The sequence below is a fragment of the Alligator sinensis genome, unplaced genomic scaffold (genome assembly GCF_000455745.1).
Source record: "Alligator sinensis unplaced genomic scaffold, ASM45574v1 scaffold318_1, whole genome shotgun sequence".
In the NCBI taxonomy this organism is placed as follows: domain Eukaryota; kingdom Metazoa; phylum Chordata; order Crocodylia; family Alligatoridae; genus Alligator; species Alligator sinensis.
Genome location: NW_005842421.1, coordinates 78,688 through 100,447, shown reverse-complemented (window position 1 = coordinate 100,447; position 21,760 = coordinate 78,688). Strand labels below are relative to the sequence as shown.

Here is a 21,760-nt window from a genome sequence, read left to right as displayed (position 1 = left end):
CAGGAGCAGCCAAGGACCAGCTCCTGGCAGAGCCAGCACCACTGGTGGAACATGAAGGCTGTTAAAAAGCAGAGAGGGTCATCACCACAAGTGGGAGGAAGAGCTCAGAACCGATCAGGTAGATGATAACCAGGGATCCTAGTTTTCTCCCATATTAAAAAAAAAAAAAAATCCCCCAGTTTTCAGATAAAAAAAAAAAAAAAGGAGCCCCATATCCAGTTTTTCATGATTAAAATGAAACACCACTTACCACTAAAATAGATACATATTTGTATATTAGTCGTGTTTCATTTTAATCATGAAAAACTGGATTTTGGGTTACTTTTTTAAATCTGAAAATTGGGGATTTTTTTTTTTTTTAAATAAGAGAAAGTCAGGATCCCTCATACAAGCCAGGAAGACAAGCAACTCCTGACCAGAAATGCTGCTGCCACTGCCAGGCCCTGCCTTAAGCCGAGGGGGCAGCAGGCATCAAAGGGCCCCCTGCCCCGGATCCACCCCTGGCTGCAGCGGGGGCCGACGGACTCCAAGGAGGGCGGGAGAGCCCGGGACTGGGGGAACTGCAGGACACTACCACGGGCTGCAGCTGGAGGCCCCTGCCCGAGGGCGCTTGCTTCCGCCCAGCTCAGAAAGCACCAACCCCAAACCCCACCCGTAGCGCACAGGAAACTCCCGCTATGCCCTTATAAGGACACCACAGCGGCCTGCGCACACGCCCCGCCCCGCCTCCCCTCTCCCTGGAATGTGGTGAACGCACCGGGCTGTACCAACACCCCGCGGGGGGGGCAAGCCGGGGACTGGTTGAACTAACTCGCTGCGGGCGGGAGTGCCGGGTGAAGGGGCTGTGTCAAGAAGCCGCGTGCCCCGCCCCGCTCTCCTTGAGTCAGTCTCGCAGATGGTTCAGCCCGTCCCCCCTCCCCTCCCTGCCAGGCGGTGGTAGCGCCCTGCCTAAGCGCTCCGGAAGTGCCGGGGCTCGCGCTTGGGGTTGGACTCGTTTCTCCGCTACTGCTGTCGGGTGAGGGCCGGGGGGTCTTGGCGGGGGCCGCGCGCTGCTCTTTGTCGGGCGGAGGCGCTGAGGGGGTTGCCTGGGACGAGGGAAATGCGCGCGGGGCGGGTGGAGAGGGAACAAGGGGGATACGGAGCAGAGCCCAGTGGGCGCGTCCCGGGAGCCATGGGCGCTGCCCGGGGAGACGGCCCCGAGATGGGAAGGGAGAGGGCCCCGGGGGGATCCTGCCTGCGCAAGTGCTTGGCTGGGACCGGGAGGGGTGGGCCAGGCCTAGTCGGCGCTTGTGGGGAACACGGTCCGGTGTCCACAGAGCAGTGGTCCCCCCTCCCTCATTGATAGAGGTATTGGCACTGGGGATGCGGCAAACCAAATTGGCGGGACGTGTTAAATGAAGAGCAGGGACAGGAGTGAAGGCCGGAGGTTTGGAAGGAATGTACTGAGGGGGGGCGCCAAGCACCAGACAGTGCCTGCTGTCCCTCAGATGTGTCCAAGGAGCCAGGGGACGCTGCCCAGTGAAACTCTGCTCCAAGTCGTGAACAGACAAGGGGCAGGAAAGCTGTCCTGCAGTCTCCACAGGTCCTCCCAGCCAAAGCCTTCCTCTGGTTGGACGTGTCACAAATGTAGGGGAGGAGGTTGACCAGGAGGTGCTGGGACTAAGAGATTGGCAGGAAATAGCCTTTTCCGGTGCCCACTTGGGCCCAGTGTTGTTGTCGTCCTCCTCTTCCTGTGTCTTCCCTTCCCACTGGCCTCTCTGTTCACTCGACGTGTCACAGGGAGCTGAGTTTTTCTACACAAATAGTCTAAATCTTAGGTTGCCTTTGAGCTCTTGTGATACATGTTGGGCGTTAACTCTTCAGCATAAGGAAATGAATAAATTCAGAGACTGATAACAGAGAGGGAGAGGAGGAGGGAGGCTTGAAATGCCCCACATCCACCTTCCAAATGTACAGGTCTTATAGCATCTGCCTGGGGCAAGTCAGGTGTTTTGACAGTCACATTGAATGTTTTTTTCCTTTGAGGCTCAGTGCTGCAGTGGAACTTAGTGCCTGGGTGGGTGATTCCTTACTTGTCAGGCTGAAATATGTCACATTTTTATATTGAAGGGAAAAACCTAGTGATATTCGGAGTAGGAGGCAGGGTAATTTATAGTGAAAAAATTTGAAATGAAGAACAAATGCATCCCTTTTGTTGTTGCACAGGTTTCAGTCTAGTAGGGCATCCTGGATCAGGGGTATTCAGTCTCTGGCCTGTGGGCCAAATGTGGCCAATGGAGCCATAGGTATCCAGCCCACAGGGCTCTCTGCAGATTGGGAAATTTGGTGGCAGGGAAGCAGCAGCAATAGCTATGGCCAGCTTCTCTCATTGCCAGATTCCCAAGCCCTGCACAACAGGTTAGGGCCAGGTCATGCCCTCTACTCCTTCCCTCCCCTTCCCCTTCCTGTGGGGGCTGGGTTGGGGCTGGGCTTTGCCTCCTCTCCCTTCCCCTCACTGTGGGACTGGGTTGGGGCTGGGCCCTGCTCCCTCCCCTTCCCGTTCCTGTGGGACTGGGTTGGGGCTGGGCCTTGCCCCCACTTGCCCAGGTAACTTATTTTTAGTACAATCCACGACTCGGAGCCTGTCCTCATTGATGCTTCATTTCTACGGAGCAATTCTGGGGGGCCATGTTGGAGCCAGGATGCCCCCTGCCCCCCTCAGCATGACTGTCCTGCACTGGATTGGGACCATCAGCCAGATCTGGCCTGCTGATGGCCTGGGTGCTGCCCATCTGGGCTGCCACCAGAAAAGGTTGAGCACTGCTGTTCTGGATCATTAGTCATGCTAAAGGGCAGCTGCAGCCAAATATAATTCAGATTTTGGCATTCATTCTCTAGCATGTGGATAGCCATGCTGTCAGGCAGAAGAGCTAAATAACTGGAAAGCAGGTGGGAATATTTATGCAAATACCTAACACCAAAAATACGGAGGAATCATAATGGAATAAACTAGTCAAAAGATGTCTTATCTTTAGTAGGTTAGACCTATATATGCCCAGGTAACTTATTTTTAGTACAATCCATGAGTCAGAGCCTGTCCTCATTGATGCTTCATTTCTATGGAGGAATTCTCAAACAGAGTTGATAAGCCTGCAACCATATTTGAGTTACTCTGTTCAGCATCCAAACATCCTCTTTACACTTGTAAAATAAAGCAAACTGAGATATTCAGCATAAGAGCAAAAACTCAAAAAGCAGCAACTAAGGATAAAAACTTAGGTTCTACTATGGTGCAACTTATACATGGGGTTGGGAATGTATGTTAAGGTGCCTGTTGAAAACAGGAGATACTGGATATCTTTTAGATTGAATCCATCCTTAATTATTGGTTCTTGCTAGAAAAGTAAAAAAAAAAGATGTATGATCCTCCCAATATCCCACTGAAACCAGTTTGAATGAGTAAGTCTGGATGATCAAGGGCCTGAATGAGCTATCCTGAAAGGTAATCCCAAAGGTTTGATGATTAAGAGTAATCAATGAAAAGAAAAAATGTCACTCAATTTTAGTAGGCTTCCCAATAGTATGTTGATGCATATGTTAAAATACAACATTTTTTCCTTGGCCATATGTGGAGGTCCACATTGTTTTTATTTTGATAGGCTTTCCAGTGATGTAAGTGCCCAGGCCCAAAAACTAAACTGCTTTCCACTGCATATCACAGTTCATCAAATGGCAATAACTTTTGGTTAGTGCATCCTGACTCTCATCAATGTTTTCAACATGAAAAACTTCAGCCATCCTATTACCACTATATAAGTTACTTAGTCATTATGATTGACTTCTATTTCCTCATAGAAGTAGATATATAAGAAGGCTAACTGTGTCTTACAGAGATTGTTAGCTGTGTCCCTTGTAAGATGCAAGATTTGTGAGGGGAGCTAATATTTTACTGGACTAGTTTTATTGTTGAGAGGCTAGCTAAGCTTTCAGGCACAAAATGCCCTTCCCTCAACTCTGGGAAAGAAACAGATACAGCTTAAGCTAAGTACATAATCATTCTATTATTTTATTTTAACCCAATTATGGCAATGAAAGTATCTTTCTGTAGTTAGTTATGATGTCCATTGCTGTAGCTTTTTGCTTGTTCAATAACAGAATTAAATCCTGGTAAGGAAGTTATGCTGTTGTTGTTGTAGCCCAATGACTTCACTTATCCATATTTCCCCACATCAGTTTTCAAAACTTATGAAGAAGCCTACCTTAATAAACATGCTGTTGTCTGAAAGCCTGCAATTTCTCATAAGCAAGGTCTTTATAGTAAACATTTCCCAGTTTCCAAAATAAAGAATGCCTAAACCATGCAGATCTGCACTCTGTTACCATGCATAGTAACAAAGACCCAGTCTGGTTTAGTTTTTATACAAATTCTGAATATGGTTTCACATTAATACATATTCTTTACTCTGGAAATAGCAAAATGAAAAGAAGAATCTGGGAGTTGAACAGGGATGGCTTTTATAAGACAGAGTTGTTTTTTTGTTTTTTTATTGTTTCCAAGGTGGGTACTGTCATTTTGTAATATGATTGTCCAGGACCTAATACACTGCGTCAGGGCCTTTTTCATGTTGCTGCTGCGTAAACAGTTGATATCCCATACCTAGAATTCCTTTATTAGTCTTGAAGTACTTTTACTTTTGTTGGGCAAAGCTGTTACAAAACATACTTCAGCTAGTAATTTGTTAGGGCTTTGTTTTGAACAAACAGATAATCACAAATGACATGTTTGGAAACTTGAGTCAGCATTTAGGTTGGTACTTAAAATTTTCTGATGACTGAAACAACAAGGTAGATGTTATTTTATCCTTAAATAGCATTGCTTGCCTCTTCACATTAAATGAGGATATGGGAGCTAGTGGACAAATCAGTGTGGGTTGTTGAGGATTGTTGATTGCTATTACTCTTACTGTAATCAGAAGTATGGTTTTTCACATTAAAATCATTCTTGTTCTGACAACAGGTTTATATTTCTGTTCTGTGCAGTGTAGTATGTTCCAGCTCCTCCACAGAAACCCAAACTTGCCTTATTTGAGCTGTTTTCATATAGTTATATTATTATTTTAACAAGTTGAATGCGTAAATCTATCAGACTTTGATTTCAATGATGTTATGTTATGTTATGTTATGTTATGTTATGTGAGGGGCATCCGCTGATCGGGGCTGCTCAGCACCACAACGCAGCAGGAGGGAAGGGCAAGGGGGGAGCAGCCGCATTTGGACCCATGTCCTTGTGAACGAAGGGGGCAAAGGAAGCTGTTATTTTCAGTGATTAAAAAAATGAATAAAATAAAATAAAAGGCCAAAATATAAGTACTTAGAATTTATTTAATGAAAATTATTGATGCACTGGTAGGCTTCCAAATTGCTTTAAAATTGTAACTATATCAATAAAACATTGTGTTCAGCTGATATCCATATAGTGGTGTTTCATTTTATTCATGGAGAAATGCAGATTTTGGAGTTTTTTAATCAGAACATTTTTGGGGTTTTAAACAGAAGACTAGGATCCCTAATGATAACCTGTCTTAGAATTTCAGAACGAACTTTCCAGTTGTAAGAATTTCTTGTATTGGCTTGGTAACATAAGTATACTGAGTTCAGGTCTTTCTCTTCTCTCGAAAGCAACCTAATACCTCATTGTGAGCTGACTGACTTCAACAACAAAACTGATTTCCTGACACTTTAATTGGAAAGTGTTTTAGTCTGAGCGCTTGTAGGGAGATTAGTTGTGGAAGTGGAATGAAGAGACTTCATTGTTGCTGAGTGACGTTGCATTTCATTTGTTATTTTTAGTTCATGGTATAATGGGTTGTTTTTGTGTGTCAGAAGAATGTTGTATATGGAACGTAGGTTTTAAAAGTGTTGAATTAATCAGTGGATGAAATCAGTAATGCTATTTGTAGATGTACAGGAAAGAATATAACCAGGCAGTCTCCCCCTTTTACCATTTAGAGGCTTGGTAAAGCACACTGTGAAACATGGAAGGTAAAATGTGTTTTGTTATGTTGGGAAAGATTGGTGATTTCTTTGAGCTAACTGGCTGATTATGTATGTGCATTCATTCTGATCCTTTTGCCTAAGGTAATTACTTAGCTGTATTAATTAAAGCAAATTAATGTTGGTTCCCTTCTAAAATGGACAAAGATTACAGTCGTCTTTTTAATTGTTATTTATATGGATAGACATAACTTCTCAAGGGAGCCTTGTGAATCAGACTGCTTAAGGAATCACTAAGACTGCTTTTTGTGACTCATTAAGTAGTTTTTTTTAGAAATGTAGTTTCAGATTAGATACTTTTAAAAAGTTAACATCCCAATATATGATCAAATGCTGATGTTTAACAGAATCTGTGTTGCTAGTAGATACAAGGCTGTGAATAATGATCTTCTATTTTCAGTTACTTTAAAATGAAGGCACGTGGTCTCAAGCTCCTAATTTAAGTACCAAACAAATTTGTGGCATGTGTGCTAGAATTGTTTAGTTATATTCCAGAGTTGCGACACACTAAATTAGCGCTCTTGTGGATCACTAACTCTCAATGTGGTAAATGAGGAACTTCAGATCCTTACATCTCTTCAAATTGTTTTACTTCCAGGTGATGTAACAGATAAAATGACACCCCGACCTGCTCATTTAACAACAGTTTTATGCCAGTTTCACTGTTTTTTGTATTTTACCTTTGCTATATAGGAAACTTACTCTAAAAATACAGAAATACCAGGGGTTTGGGCTTATGGTATTTGAAACCAGTTTTTTAATGCCGCCCCCCCCATTATTCCTTTAGTTAAGGGATTACTTCATTAGCAGGAGAGAATAAATCAATACTTGTTATGACTGTGGAGAAGAAACTGTAGTACCCACGTATCCTTCTTGGGATGCTGTCCTGCATATATCCAAGCAGGGTGAGCAGAGTCAAATACAGTCCTTTGTTTCACCCCTGCTAGACATGGGTGAAGTTCTGAAATACAGACTCAGGTATTGTGGGTGTCTCTTTTAAAAACAAACAAACATTGATCACTTGGTTTCTCTTAAATATGCTAACTTCAGTTCCATATACTTTAGTCACTGGGGTTTTTTTCTTCCGTAGAAACAACAGCCAAGATGTCTAGCAAAAGGGCAAAGACGAAGACCACCAAAAAGCGCCCTCAGCGCGCAACCTCCAATGTATTTGCAATGTTTGATCAGTCACAGATTCAGGAATTCAAAGAGGCATTTAACATGATTGATCAGAACAGAGATGGCTTCATTGACAAGGAAGATTTGCATGACATGCTTGCTTCTCTTGGTAATGTCCTGTTTTTCTCTGTTTAGCTGCTCAATATATCACTCTGAATTGACCATTATAAAATGTTGCTTGTATTATAATAAAATTATAATTTTATAAATCATTATGAAATACTTGCTTGTATTGCAAACATTATTAATGCCAAATGCATGACCTTTGAAATGTTAAAAGCCTTTTGACAGTTGACCATATAAATTGACAGTGTCAGAGTGTACGTATAAAAAAAAATATGAATGTTTTCTTTGTAGGGAAGAATCCAACTGATGAATACCTAGATGCCATGATGAACGAGGCTCCAGGCCCCATAAATTTCACTATGTTCCTTACGATGTTTGGAGAAAAGTTAAATGGCACAGATCCAGAAGATGTCATCAGAAATGCTTTTGCTTGTTTTGATGAAGAAGCGACAGGTGAGCAGGTGGAATGACTTCTGCAACTAAGAATAGATGTATAGCTAATATATCATTTTTGATGCAGCTGAAATCATTAAGTCATTTTAAACAATTTATGCCATTGTTTAAAATCTAAGCTGGCTCGTTGGATAAGATCTTTATAAACAATAGTATAAATCAATGGCATTCATCCGCCGGCCTATGGAACCACGTTGTCTGACCAATGGGGCTCCGTGTGGGTTTGGAAAGATTGGGGGTGGGGGAGTAGTGGCATCTTTAGTTGCCGCTCCCCAGCTGCCAAGTTTCCAGATCCATGGGGAGCCCTGCAGGCTGGATAATATCTATGGCCCAGCCCCAGTGTGCACGGTCACTCCATGACTAAATCCAAGTGTGCAGCTGGATCAGGCTAGTGCACAGCCAGGTCATGGGGCTAGGTTGTGGGGCTGGGAGGTTGGGCACTACTGTCACAAATTGTGATCTAAAGCAGTGGGAAGTCATCTTTCTGGCAGGTTTGCTACAAGTTAACCCTGCACTGTCCCAGAGTGCCACTCCCCCTTCGCCCCCCACTTCCCTTGCCCAATCTGTTGCTCTACTTCTGCTCCCTACTCTCTGCATCCTGTTTGATCTCCTCTGCTTACTGCCCTAATTGTTGCTGTGCTGCCTATCTGCTCCCTGAACTGGTGTGTGCCCCATACAGAGGCAGCCCTTGCCACAGACTGGCCACCCTTGACGTAAAGCATAGGGTACTCATTTCAAACTGATCTGTAAGACCATGCCCATGAAACACTTGCCATGTGGTCTGTTTTTAAAAGCTGCAAAAACTGTTTTTTCACCTAAGAAGATTATAGAGAGAGAGAGAGATCTTCTTAGGTGAAAAAACAGCTTTTGTGTAAACAGTCTTAGATATAGTTCATGTTTTATGACTCTGGGAACTCCTGGCTTAGGCTTTCATTGAATTGCTTTAAAAGTCTTAATGCAGATATACTGATACTTGTATTTTATGTATATGTTGGCCTTGCCAGTTAAGCTCCATTCAGTCTGAGCTGGATTGGGCATTCATAGTTTTAATTGGGAAGTGCTTAATACAAGCAAATTCTTGTATCGGGTTAAACAGAATTCTTGTTTAGTTTATCCATTTGGTGAGTGGGCTAGTTCTTAAGGTCTGGCCTTTTGACAGGATGCACCACATAAAGTAGATTAGACCGGGGTGTCAAAGATACTGTCCATGAGCTGAATCTGGTACATGGAACCATTTCACCTGGCCCAGAGGGTGCCTAGAAGGGCCAGGAATTTGGGGGCAGGACTTGCTGCCAAATTCCCGCGTGCGGAGTTAGGGATGTGTGTTGACTTTGTTAACCCCTGCGCCACTGGCCCAGGCGGCCAGTTGAGTTTGACACTCCTGGATTAGACCATTCACACATCCCAAAATGACTGTTACCTGAACTATGACGGGAGTAGTTGCTTGACTCTGAAGCCTGAAACTTGACTACTAACTTTGCTTGTGTAACTACAATATAGTTTTTAGTAATTAAAATAATCTGGCCTTTTATTAAATGCAGCTAAAGCATTAGCTCTAGCCTTCTGAAAGCTTATATTGATAGCTTTGTATCTTTTTTTTCTCTCCATGGAGTAAATGTGTAAATAGGCCTGTAGATGTCATCTTATGGGACATATGCTTTGCTTGCCTTTTTGTGTTGGTGCATTAAGTTCACATTTAGAATTTTCTGTTAGAAGATGCACTATAGAACTTTTTCTGCTTCATCCTGAATCCTTGTATATTGTATTCTAGGGTTTATTCAAGAAGATTATCTGAGAGAGTTGCTGACAACAATGGGAGACAGGTTTACAGATGAAGAAGTTGATGAGCTGTACAGAGAGGCACCAATTGATAAAAAGGGCAATTTCAATTACATTGAATTCACACGCATCCTTAAACATGGAGCAAAAGACAAAGATGATTGAACAAAATTCCAGGCACATGCAAATATCTCTAGTTTCCACTTGTGTTTATTTTTGAGGGTTTTTTCCTGGTAGAACCTGTTGCATGCATTTAGCGCTACAGCTTTTGCCTATCTCCGTATATTTATCTATTTCAGGCCATTCCAGCAAATTTGCACCTGTGTAATCAGACTGGAAATGAGGGGCCTTTGTCCCCTATAATGAAAAGGATTGGGGACAAAGTTTGAATTTGAAGGCCCAGGGGGAAAAAAAATCTCAGTGTTTCTGGTTTAGCTGGATTTTTACATTTTTGTAATAAAAATGCCATTTTGAAATAAAGATTACTATATAAATAAAATACCTCAAACTTTTGTGAAGGGTGACAATTTTATTATTACTAAATAGGCTTTTACAAATGAAGAACTGTTACCTAATTTTTAATTTCTGGTAAGATCCAGTGAGTTTACCACTTCATAGCATTTTGTAAAACAAAGCTTGTTTTGTTTCTTTGTGCTCTGAAGGTGTGGTTTTGAAATTATGTTGCCTAAGTACAAGAAAGTAATGGTTTTAGTCCCTGAAAGGAAATCGGGCTGGCATAAATGGTATTCAGATGGAATGGCTGGAGAAGATGACTGTAATGGTGTAATCTGTTATTTTCCTCATAATTATTGAGGATCTTGGGAATATTTTTTTTGTATGCAGAATACTAATTTGGTGAACAGGAATATAGAAGGCAAGACTAACGTGCTTTTGTAGCCTACGTACAAGCTAGGCATATATTAATATCTATGCTCCATTGCAACTAGTACCCTCAAAAAGAACTTTGTTCCAGACTGAAATTTCTATGCTGTCATTACCTAAGGCTATGTTTAAAAAAATTACAAATATTGCTGCTATGCAGTCCTGTTGGCTTCCTTTGCAGCTGGAGCATTCCAATATTCTTTGGGGCAAGCAGTGCAATTAGTTTTAAGCAGGAGCTTTCAGAGTTTGGGAATGGGATTCCTTGTGCTTACCTGAAAGAACTGGGACTTGGATATGATGTTAAACAAAAGTTAAAGAACATGGGATTTCCATTTTTTTTCTAGATTCTTATTCTGATGGGTTTTCAGTAAAAGTAGAAGGGATCTTTTAAAGATTAAAATTGCACTATGAAATGCTGTTTTTATTCACAGCTACTTTATATATATATATGTAAAGTTCATTTCTAATCTAACTCACGTTTTTAGCATAGCAATTCCTAAAGTTTTTTTATTTTACCCTGGGGCAGTCTTTCATTCTCTCATTCAATGTTTTAATTAAAACCAGTCCTTGTGGTAACTCTTTCCTTTTAAATCCTTTTGCCTTTGCTCTCGTAGGTTTGTTCCCCCTGCCCTCCATGGTAGTGTTCTGCAAAAAAAGGAGGTACTGGGATTGCATATTCAGCAAATGGCCTTTCAAAAAAATGTGTTATTGCTGAAATCTTACAGATGTTCTAAGATGATGTGCTTAGCAACAATGCTAGAGTGCTGTGGTAGCTATTGGGAGGATGAAGTCTAAAACATAATGCTGTACTTAAGAACTTGGCCTATCCAGGTTGGGGATGGGAGGGGGACCAATAACTTAGCTTTTTAAGAAACAACATAAGCTATTGAAAAATAGCTATATAATATTGAAGCTGTAACAACAGATACAAAATAAACCACTTATGCTCTATGTTCAACTTGTCCCATAAGTTTTTGTGTAAGTCCATATATGATGTCACATGTCATGAAACACAGCCCATTTGGCTTTGTTTATGCATGCCAGTAGCTACCTGCTTTATCTCAGCCACTTACTAATGGATGTATCATAGAGCAATGACTTTTGATGGTCCCTGTATGCTGTCAGCACTCAAATCTCTTGCACCTTAGTTCTTGGGATGTTTCAATTTAAAGTGTCAGGCACAGTCCTTTTGGATTTCTTTTGTTCAGCACTCCTTGATTTGGAAACTTCTACCTTAAGTAGAACAAACATTTGTTCTGTGGTGCACTGGAAGAGCATAGGATCCAATGAAGCTTAGTACTTCTCCCCATTTCTTAGAATACACATTTTTGGGTTTTGCAGTGTTCTTAAGGGAGAAAAGTATGGCATCACAGCATGGGTTTTGTATAAGCCACACTTTGATAAACTTTTTTCTACATTTCTATGGAGCCTGTTGAAATATGAAGATGCTGCTGTGTGTATCAACTTTATGCATGGTGTAGCAAAGAAAAAATGAAACAATCTTTTAATGCACGAGCTATAGAGAAGAAAATCTCAACTGGAAGATTTTAATAGTGAAGAAGAGCTTTCGGAGATGTCCTAGTATTGCATGATGTTCTATGAAGTTCACTTTTGCTTGGTACCTCTACTGCAGTTGACTTCTGCATGGGCACAATACCATAACAACATAAGGTTATGAACAGGAGCATCTAAGAGACCATATAAGAGCATCAGATCAGTTTTTTTAGCTCTGGCCAGGAATGTATGAACAGCTGAGTCTGCATGCCTGAGCCCATAGCAATGTCATCAGTAATCCACTTCCAAAAATAAAGATAACTTTGGTCACTAAAGAAGAGTTTGAGATACTGATGCTTTTGATCTAGTATTGTGGAGTAGGAAACTTGAATTGTAATACTATGTCATCATCACGTTGTCTTCCCATGGGGCTCGTGTAACAGCCTACATGTTCTGTATCAAGCACTGTTTTTGCTACAAATTTACCGGTATTAGGGGTTTTGTAGACATTAATTTTAGAGTCTTTAAGTGTCTTGATAAAGCAAGACTCCATTAAGTTACATGACTTCATTTTTTTCCCTCTACAAATTATATTGTCAACTTAACAAAATGACTCTCTTCTTGCAATAAAATTTAATGATTTCCACTATATCTGTGAACATGCTTGACCTTTTCTTTATTTCTTCTTGTGGATCCCTGCCCTGTCACTGCAAGTTTCAACTTCTACAACAGGCGAGGCAGAGATCTACAGGCAATATGCTCTTGGGAGTGAATCAGAGTTGCTTAATAAAGCATACAAACATCTTTGCACACCAGTCATTCATACCAGAGCAGATCTATCCTATGCTCTGAATGAACTTTGGGCCTTGTGTAACATAAATAAAAGGAATAATGTAATTTAAATGTGTGTCATACTATCCATGCAAAACAGGAAGAGGGATTGTAGTTAAATAGGCAATGTTTTCATACCTATTGTTTATGGAGTACTGAATATGTATGAATTCTGATTCAAGAGTAGGCTATGATCCTACAAATAACATGCTTAAGTTTACAACATGTAAGCATCTACATTAGCATCTAAGCATTTGCCAGATTGGAGCCTAGATCTCTTATAATGAAAAGTATGACTGCCCTTATCTATAGGTACTTATTTATCTCTCTACTTTTGTCTGTTATTTTGAAAGTCATGCCGTGAAAAGAGTCTTAACAGCATAAAACATTTGCAACAAAAAATACATGGTAATGTATTGGTAATGTAGAAAGGCAGACAGATGCAGTTGCTCAATTAGCATGTTTCTCTAGAATCACCGATGACATAATTAAGTCTAGGGAAGTGGCTGGACCACACACACTGCTTGTGCTCCGGTCCCATTTGGGCCAGACTCCGTAGACACTCAGGGTGCTCAGAATGGAGCATGAGCCAAAATGGGTGGCATGGCACATCATGCCCAACCCCAAAGGGTTGGTCACGGCATTCCATACCCTTCAACCTTTGAGCCCCGGAGCCCCACCTCTGGTCACATGGGTCTCAGGAGCCCCTCAGCTACGCTTGCACTGGGAAAGTTAAAAAACCAAGGTTGCCTGATCCCCCTACCCACACAAAGGCTGGTGCAGGCAACCCTGAACTCACACCAATCATCCTCCCAGTTGCAGTGTCCCCAGTGGGCTGAGCAGCCAGAATAAATCGTAGATCAGAATCAGGGGCTGAGCACATGGGCTCAGGAGCTCATCTTTCATCAGGGTTAAAAAAAACCCTCGGTGGCCCAGGGACAGGTACTTCTGCCCATACAGGGGATTGGATTGCATTCTTTTAATGCACAAGCTATAGAGAAGAAAATCTCAACTGGAAGATTTTAATAGTGAAGAAGAGCTTTCGGAGATGTCCTAGTATTGCATGATGTTCTATGAAGTTCACTTTTGCTTGGTACCTCTACTGCAGTTGACTTCTGCATAGGCACAATACCAAAACAACATAAGGTTATGAACAGGAGCATCCAAGGCAGCCTTGAACTCACACCCATCATCCTTCCAGCTGCACTGTCCAGCCCCAGAGGGGCTGAGCAGCCTTCTCTCAGTCTGTATGCGGTATGGCCTGAAAGATCCCGGTAGCCCAGAAATTAAAAATAAAATAAAATGCTGCTATCTTGTTGGCCCAGCAGCCTTGAAAGGAAAGGGGCTGGGCCTCAGGTGCTGCTCAGTGCCATGGGGACATTTTGGCTAGACTCATCCATATAAACATGCCCAGTGGTCAAATGAAGCACAGGGCTGAATTGAGGGCTCAGTATGCCATGTCCACCCCCGCAAAGTGGTTTGGGCATGGCATGCCAAGCCCTGAAACTGCGCACTGGAGCCCTGCTACTGGTTAGGTGGGCTCAGGAGCCCATCTGACCTAGGCTTGCATCAGGAGAAACGAAAAGCTCCCAGTTGTCCAAGAGTAGGGGTCTCTACACAGCTAGAAGGGTTGGTGCGTAGCCTTCAATTTGTACCGTTCCACCACTAACACCTAGCCTCAGAGCCACTCAGGAGAACAGTGGAGAAGCTATTTCTCTCTGAGTCTGTGTATGATATATTGGCCCCGCGACTGGAACCAGGAATTTAAAAAAATTGGACCACACCCAAGAAGTTCCTCTGAACAAACAGAGGGGACCACAGACAACCCTGAACTTGCACCCTTCATCTGCCAGGCACAATGCCCATCCCCAGGGCCATCAAACATCCAAGCTAAGCACTGTTTTCTCTCAGGCTCCTCATGTGACATTCCAAATTGATTCTAGAATATCATTAATGCCACAGTTTAAAATGAGACATCTAGTAGTTGCCATACTATACAATGATGCATTTTTTTATTTATTTTTACACAACCAGGCACTCATAGATTGAACAAGGGAGGTGGGAGGAGACTGGTGGGAGGAAGGGGGCACATTTAAAAATTAGTTTAAATATTTTTTGTTGAAAATCACTGGAAAACTGGGAAGAGGGGTGAGGACAATTCTGACTAAAATCTGGGGTTAGATACATTTTCATGGTAGTGTAAAAGTGATTTAGTAATGATGGTCCAGAAATTATGTGAGAAACAAGGATTTTGTAGGGTGATATCTTTTATTTGACCAACTATGTAGTTGGGATAGCATTAGAGAAGCTTCTGAATGCAAGACGTTCTTCACTGAATTGTTATTGAATTCTCATTGCTGCAAAATTTTGTTGTTTTTTAAGCAGGGAAAACATGTTTAGAAAAAAAAAAATCCTATATATTCTTCAGTTTGAACTGTTTACTACTTTCTTGGTTCCTTATGGCTAGGGGCAGACATTACACTTAAACTGGTTTAAGTGATCAGAAACTGGTTTAAACCTGTAACAGAACAGACATTCAGTGCACATAAACCAGTTTCTAATTGGCCAAAACCAATTTGATATAAACCTGGTTGAATGTAGTATCAGACTTACCTAATGTTGCTCAAACCAGTTTATGCAATGTCTGTCCCAGACCCCTTGCTGGTTTAAGATAAACCAGACACCCCCAGCATCCTGGCATGCTCTCTGCCCTGGGGGGACTCTCTGCTCCACAGTAGGGCTGTGAGAAACAGCACCATTTAATTTTGACTTCCGTTTCACCGTTTTGATGGGACAGTGTTTCATTTCGAGTTTTGTTTTGTTTCAAAACCGCTGTTCTGTTTTGTTTCATTGAAACTGTTTCGCTGTTTCAATGCTGTCTTGATGTTTCACTCATAGGCTATAATGAGGAAGCACGAACTATGTGGGTGTGGGGGGTGTCAAGACCTCCACACACTCCCCCCATGGTGTGCAGCCCCCACTGACTGGCAGCAGCAGCGAGCAGGGACATCAGGGTGCTCGTGCCCAGTACAGGCATGGCTCCAGCCAGTATTGCATGGAGGAGGGAGTGGAGCCTGCCTTATCCCCTAGGCTCTGCTCCCCGCACCTGTAGCTCCAACCCTGGCAGCGGGAGAAGCTCTGCACTGGGGCCTGCTGTCTTCCCTGCTCCCAGCTGCAGTCCTGGCACTCTGTTGGGAGTGAAGGGAGCCCCACCCCCTGCTTCCCCACAGAGTGCAGTGTGGGGCTTCCCTGTGTGAGTGCGGGCCCCTCTACCAGACCCGAGGCAGTGGGGGAGAGGGAGGAGGGGGAAGAGTTCCCTTCTGGGGCCAGGCAACCCTGTGTGCCCAGATTGCTCCCAGCTTTCATGGAGCTGCTGGGGCAGGCCTGCTGGGGCCTGGCCAGACCCCCTCCTCAGCTCAGCTTCCCTGTGGAAGGGAGGGTTGCCCTAGTGCCCCTGGGCTTCTAGTTTGAGCCACTGCAGGCATATGCCACACATCTATCCACTTGTAAACCGGTTCACTCTCTGCAGGATAAACTAACCTGCAAAGACTGAATCAATTCAGGCTCAGGCTTTTTGAATGTCTATCCCTAACCTATCTGAGAAACTTTAAATGTTCTCTCTCCTGTCAACCAACTCTGCAGTTCCCATTTTTGACCATTTAAATTTTGTGTCATGCATATTGCTATGATTAGTATCTCCATTCTGCTGTAAATTTACAAGTGTAAAAAGTTACACTTCAGTTGGCATACTGCTTCAAATCATTACACTTGCTATAAATAAGACTTTTGTGGAGAAAAATGGAAATACATATTTCATTTCTAATAAAAATACAGAACTTTTCATGTAAGCAGAGTGAACAACTGAAAAGTATGCTATAAAAAACAGGAGAATTCCTCCAAATCTGGACACACACACATGGGCAAGAAGGCATAAGTAGGAGGTGGCTAAAAGAAGAAAAGGAGTCATCAACAGAAAAACTAGAGCAAAGTGAGAGGAGTGAACATAGGAAGATGTGCTTAGCATGAAATAATTTCCTTGTTAATGGTCTGGGGTGGGGGTGGGGGGGCAGAATGTGAAAGTATTTCTGTTCTGAGGGAAATATTGTTGAGCATATTGTTGGGAGGAAATACTGTTTAAATGCATGCTTAGTTATTTGGAATTTCAGTTCATTTTCTCTAATCCACACAGGAGCACTGTTTTGCTTTACTAAATCTATCACTTAAGTGGTACTATTTCTTAAAGCTAAAATTGCAGCTCCTGAAGCCTGAGAAAGGGGAGTGAAAATTCCCTGGGACTGTAGTAAAAACGGATGTGAGGCTGTGTGGGTAGAACTAATATGGGATAGAGGAGAAAATATGACAGAAACTGGGGAAACAGAAATCATTTAGGGTCAAAATTAATGCAGGTCTGGGAAACATTAATAATGTGATGTTTGAAGCAGATGTGGGTTTCAGAGCTTCTGCAGCCAGGACCAAAGTTAACTCGTCTCAGTAAATTTGGGAGCATTTATGATACTGTCAAGTAAACACACATGGAGGCAAACAAGAGGAGTTAAATATCAATGGCTAATTTAAAAAAATCTCTAGATTTTGAACTAGTTCCAAAATTGTAGGTCTGACTCAGACCTTTAACTATTTAGGGTAAAAAACCCCCCAAAACTGGGATAATCCCCAGGCTCAAATTACAAGAAGAGGTATAGAAATAAATAAATCACAGAACAGGTATATTTCACTTTGAATTAATTTTCAAGTTCTTTATGGCATAAGAAAAAATTGCCAAACTTTAAGTGGCAAGAAGGAAAATCAGATTTTTTTATTTTACTATAAAGAGTAGAGAGTAAAAAATAACTGTTTTTGAAAACACCTAAGATTATTAACTTTTATCTCAGTTTTACATCACACACAAGATAATTTTCCTTTCACAGCATTTTCTTAAATGATGACAGTTGAAGATGTTTGAATGGAAGGAAATTTCACCACTTTGGAACAGAGGCTGTGATTGAGCAATGAGAGTAATATTACTGGATGTGCTGTGGCATGTCCAGAAGTTAAATGTCAGGATCAAAAGAGAATCTATTTCAAATACATGTATCTTACAAGTTTTTTTCCCCTTAAAAAAGTATTATATGCTATATATTCGATTGCTGAAAAACAGAATAATACATACTTGTTACATCTGCAGTATTGGTCTGTTGATTTATTTTCCTTAATGGATGAGTTTTTTCTTTAATTGAAGATAGCAAATAAGTATTTTCATAATTAACTTTCAACATAAAATTAAGTTGTTCAAGATTATTACCACATGCTCTTAAAAAATAATGACTGCTTTAGTTATTCCATTGCTTTTCTGCTTCTGGTGTTTTGTATGTAATCACCCTGAAAGTATGCACCATCCTTATTAAATACAAAAAGGCAGTTTCCAACATTCTTCTGTGGCATTTTATTTGTTTTGGTGAAAGTTTAATAGTTTTGCACCCTCTAATTCTGGAACATTATTAAGTGGCTAATGATAAAATTCAGATTTTTATTTAATAATAAAATGGATATTTATGAGCATTTATTATTCATAGATAAGTTAGACCTAATCCTCAGTCCTCTTTTTTATCTCTGCAATGATTAAAGGGGTGTTTATTTCATAATTAAAATAGCTTGGGTCAAAGACTTTGACAATAGGCCTAATTCTCATTAACAGACAATTTAAAACTTTTTAGAGAAGGGGTCAGCAACCCCCGGCATGCGTGCTGAGCATGGCATGCAAAGCCATTTTGCTTGACACACCACTGCCAGCCCAGGCTCTAAGCAGCTGCTGCCAGCCATGGACCTAGGCTGCTCCCAGCAGGCAGCTGGGAGGCTGCAAGCCCTGCTGTAAGCAGACTGGGCTCCATAGGCCTGCTGCAGCCAGGAGGCTGCAAACAGTTGCTCCAGGCTCCAGCATGTCAGCAGTCCAGCACCTTCCAAGGTAGACATTGTGGTTTTTTCAGCACTCCAGCCAAAAAACGTTACCTACCCCTGTTTTAGAACATAGGACAAAATAACTGCCATTTACTAGAACAGTAGGGTGGCCACTAACCCATCCCCAGAATACAGGACATCCCCTTCATAAGGGGGGAAACCACTGCCCCCTTTGGCCAATCAGCAACAAGGGGCAGGGCCACCATAAAAGGGCTGCCTCCCTCCCTGTCTGGCTCACAACCCTGCTCCTCCTGGCTGTGAACCACCCTACCCAGCCCCACAGCAAGGGGGGGGGGGGGGGTGTGGCAGGGGAGGCAAGTGCCTCCTGCACCGAAGTGAAGGGGCGCCTACAGACACTGCCCAGCCTGCATGGGGTGCAGGATGGAGCCACAAGCAGCTTGTCTGGGGGAGTGCAGAGATGAGGGAAAGGTGGCTCCTGCTGCTGCATGCACCCCAGGCAAGCATGGGGGGGCATGTGCCCCCCAGATCTGTGCACAGGGTGAGGGCAGGCTGCTGTTGCAGGCTTTGACCCGGGTGCCAAATTTCATTGTTATGGCACTGGCCCTACCTCTAGGCACAGCCAGTAGAATTGTAAGGACAAATGACTGACAGGTATTTCCACGAATGAACTGGAAAACAGGACTTTTTGCAAATGTTCCTCATTTAGAAATGGACAAGGGACAAAGGATTTAGAAAAAGGACAGTACGGCGGGCAATTATTTTGAGCAGAGGGCCGCTTACCAAGTTTCGGCAAGCCATCGAGGGCCACATGACAGGCAGCCCAGGGCAGATTAATATTAATTTTTTTAATTTTTTAGGGGCCCTGGGGGCCGGATAGAATGGCTTGGCGGGCCACATCCGGACCCCGTGCCGCATTTTGCCCACCCTTGTGATAGGTCCATCTGTGTCATAGTCACACAGTGGTAGAGTGGATGCTGAGAGGGAGAGGGAGCAGAGTATGACCAGGGTTTTTTCTACTGTTCCTCTCTCACTTGCAGCCTTCAGCATTTAAGGTATAGGAAGTTCTAATTCAGAGACTGTCAATAGCATGCTTACCTCCCATGTTCAAGCGCTACTTATGTACCTTTCCTCCTAGAATTTTACAATCCCTTTTTGAATCTGGCTAAACTGTCAGCCTCCACAACATCTAGTGGCAATGGAGTTCCACATTTCAAATATATACTGTGTGGAAAAGAACTTCCTTTTGTTAGTTTTAAACTTAGTACCTGCTAGTTTCATTTTGACACCTAGTTCTTATAGTGTGAAAGAAAGTAAATAATACATTCCTATTTACTTTTTCTTTATTGTTTAGTATTTCGTGGGGGGCTGAGGGGGCATGGGCACTAAGGCACACAGTTGACAACCCAGAAGTTGCAAGTTTGAGGCCATTGCAGAAGTACACATGGTACCATGTCCAATTCCAACAATTCTGTGAATTCTGCTAAATACCTTGTCACAAGGACATGAGAAAGGAAGTATTGTGTAAACCCTTATAATGTTCCCCACTCAAGTAATTCTTTTCTAAACTGATTAGGCCTAGCCTCTTTAGTTTCTCCTCATACAGAAGCTCCTCCATACCACTAATCATCCTTTTCTAGTTCTTCTATATCCTTTTTTCAGGTGGGAGATCAAAACTGGACACAGTTTTCAAGGTGCGGATGCACCATGGATTTATAAAGAGGTATAATAATACTTTCTGTTTTGTTCACTTTTCCCTTCTTAATAATTCCTAACATTTTGTTTGCCTTTTCTGACAGCTGTTGAACACTGAGCTGATATTTTTAGCAAACTGTCCACAATGACTCCCAGATCTCTTTCCTGTGTGGTAACAGCTAATGCAGAGCCCATCATAATGTTGGTATAGTTTGCATTATTTTTGCCCATGTACATCATTTTACACTTATCTACACTGAATTTTATCTGCCATTTAGTTGCCCATTTGCTCAATAGTGCCAGTGTAGCAGAAAGCCCCCTTTTCCTCTTGCCTGCATTTGTTCTCCCCTCTTTGGATATAATCAGACTCTAAAGGGGTTGTCTCGGAACTTGGAAAATGAAAATGAGCAATTGAGAAAAATAAATCAAGACAATGCCCAACAATTGGAATTATTGGACCACGAAAAGGCTAGCCGAGAAGCCTTGCAAAAATTGGTAAAAACAATGGCTAAAGACCAAACTGAGAAGGGAGCCAAGGCCAACCATGGCCCCTGTCTAAATACCATTAACCGTTTAAAAAAGGAACTCCAGGAGCGCAGCCTGCAAGTAGCAGCTGTCATCCGGGGAGACCAAGCCAGGGATCCAGACATCCCCTTCAAACCAGGAGAGATTTGGGGTGGGGAGATATGGGGAGACCCAGAGGATGCAGGGGAGCCCTCTCCTTAAGACCCTAGGTCAGATCAGGAAAGGACCCTGGTGCCTGAGGTGAGCGCAATCATGCGGACCTCAGTCACTCGGGATGCTCAGGGAAAACCCACAGAAACCACACAGGTAACGGTTCCCCTCAGTGGAGCTGATCTAGCAGCCCTGGGCAAGACCCTGGGATCTGCTAACATTAGGAATTTGGGACAGTGGTTGCAGAAATCCCTGAATGTAGTGGAGTGTGAAACCCTGAGTGTCCGGGAATGGCACCGCCTACTAAGGGCTTGCGCCAACCCAGAGATTCAGGCAGCTATGAATCAGGAGGACAGCTTTGGGGGAGACAATATTCTCTGGAGCATAGTGGGTTTGGGGATCAGTTTGGGAAGAAAGACATTTAAGGGACAGTTCGGGGCTAGCCACCAGACACCTGGGGAACCTGTTAGGGACTATGTGATCCGGTGTGTTATGTTGGGATTGCTGTCAGGGACGGTTCTGCCCCTAGACAAGGAGAACAAACGGACATCGGACTTAAGAAGTATAGATTACCCTCCTGGGTTTTGGAAGGAGGTACAGGAAGGCATGCATCAGCTCATAATTGGACTGATGGGGCCGCTCCGAGAGACCGGGAGATATGTGCTGGGAGAAGTCCTAGCCCGGGCTCAGGATGCAGAGAGGTTAATTGGACGTCAAGGGCGGGCGATTGCAGCCACCCAGTTCAGAGAAAAGCTTAATGACA

The 21,760-nt window shown here is 42.8% G+C and overlaps 1 protein-coding gene across 3 annotated transcripts; it reads left to right on the top strand.

Moving 5' to 3' along the window:
* The first annotated feature begins 857 nt into the window (after positions 1-857).
* LOC102375975 (myosin regulatory light chain 2, smooth muscle minor isoform) lies at positions 858-12,537 on the top strand. 3 transcript variants are annotated; one of them, XM_006030100.3, is made up of 4 exons: positions 858-1,015; positions 7,124-7,321; positions 7,570-7,731; positions 9,503-9,675. In XM_006030100.3, the coding sequence occupies exons 2-4, from the start codon at positions 7,138-7,140 to the stop codon at positions 9,673-9,675; spliced, it is 519 nt and encodes a 172-aa protein (XP_006030162.1). In that variant the 5' UTR covers positions 858-1,015; positions 7,124-7,137. The 3 variants fall into 3 exon arrangements, with proteins under 3 accessions (XP_006030162.1, XP_006030161.1, XP_025067458.1); XM_006030099.3 differs by lacking the exon at positions 858-1,015 and adding an exon at positions 5,869-6,021 and having other exon boundaries at positions 9,503-12,537; XM_025211673.1 differs by lacking the exon at positions 858-1,015 and adding an exon at positions 5,976-6,117.
* The last annotated feature ends 9,223 nt before the right edge of the window (positions 12,538-21,760 follow it).

Bases quoted from the DNA above. Each gene is read 5' to 3' on its own strand.
- LOC102375975 (XM_006030099.3), top strand. The intron at 7,322-7,569 runs GTAATGTCCTGT...TTTTCTTTGTAG, and splicing joins TGACATGCTTGCTTCTCTTG to GGAAGAATCCAACTGATGAA. The intron at 7,732-9,502 runs GTGAGCAGGTGG...ATTGTATTCTAG, and splicing joins TTTTGATGAAGAAGCGACAG to GGTTTATTCAAGAAGATTAT.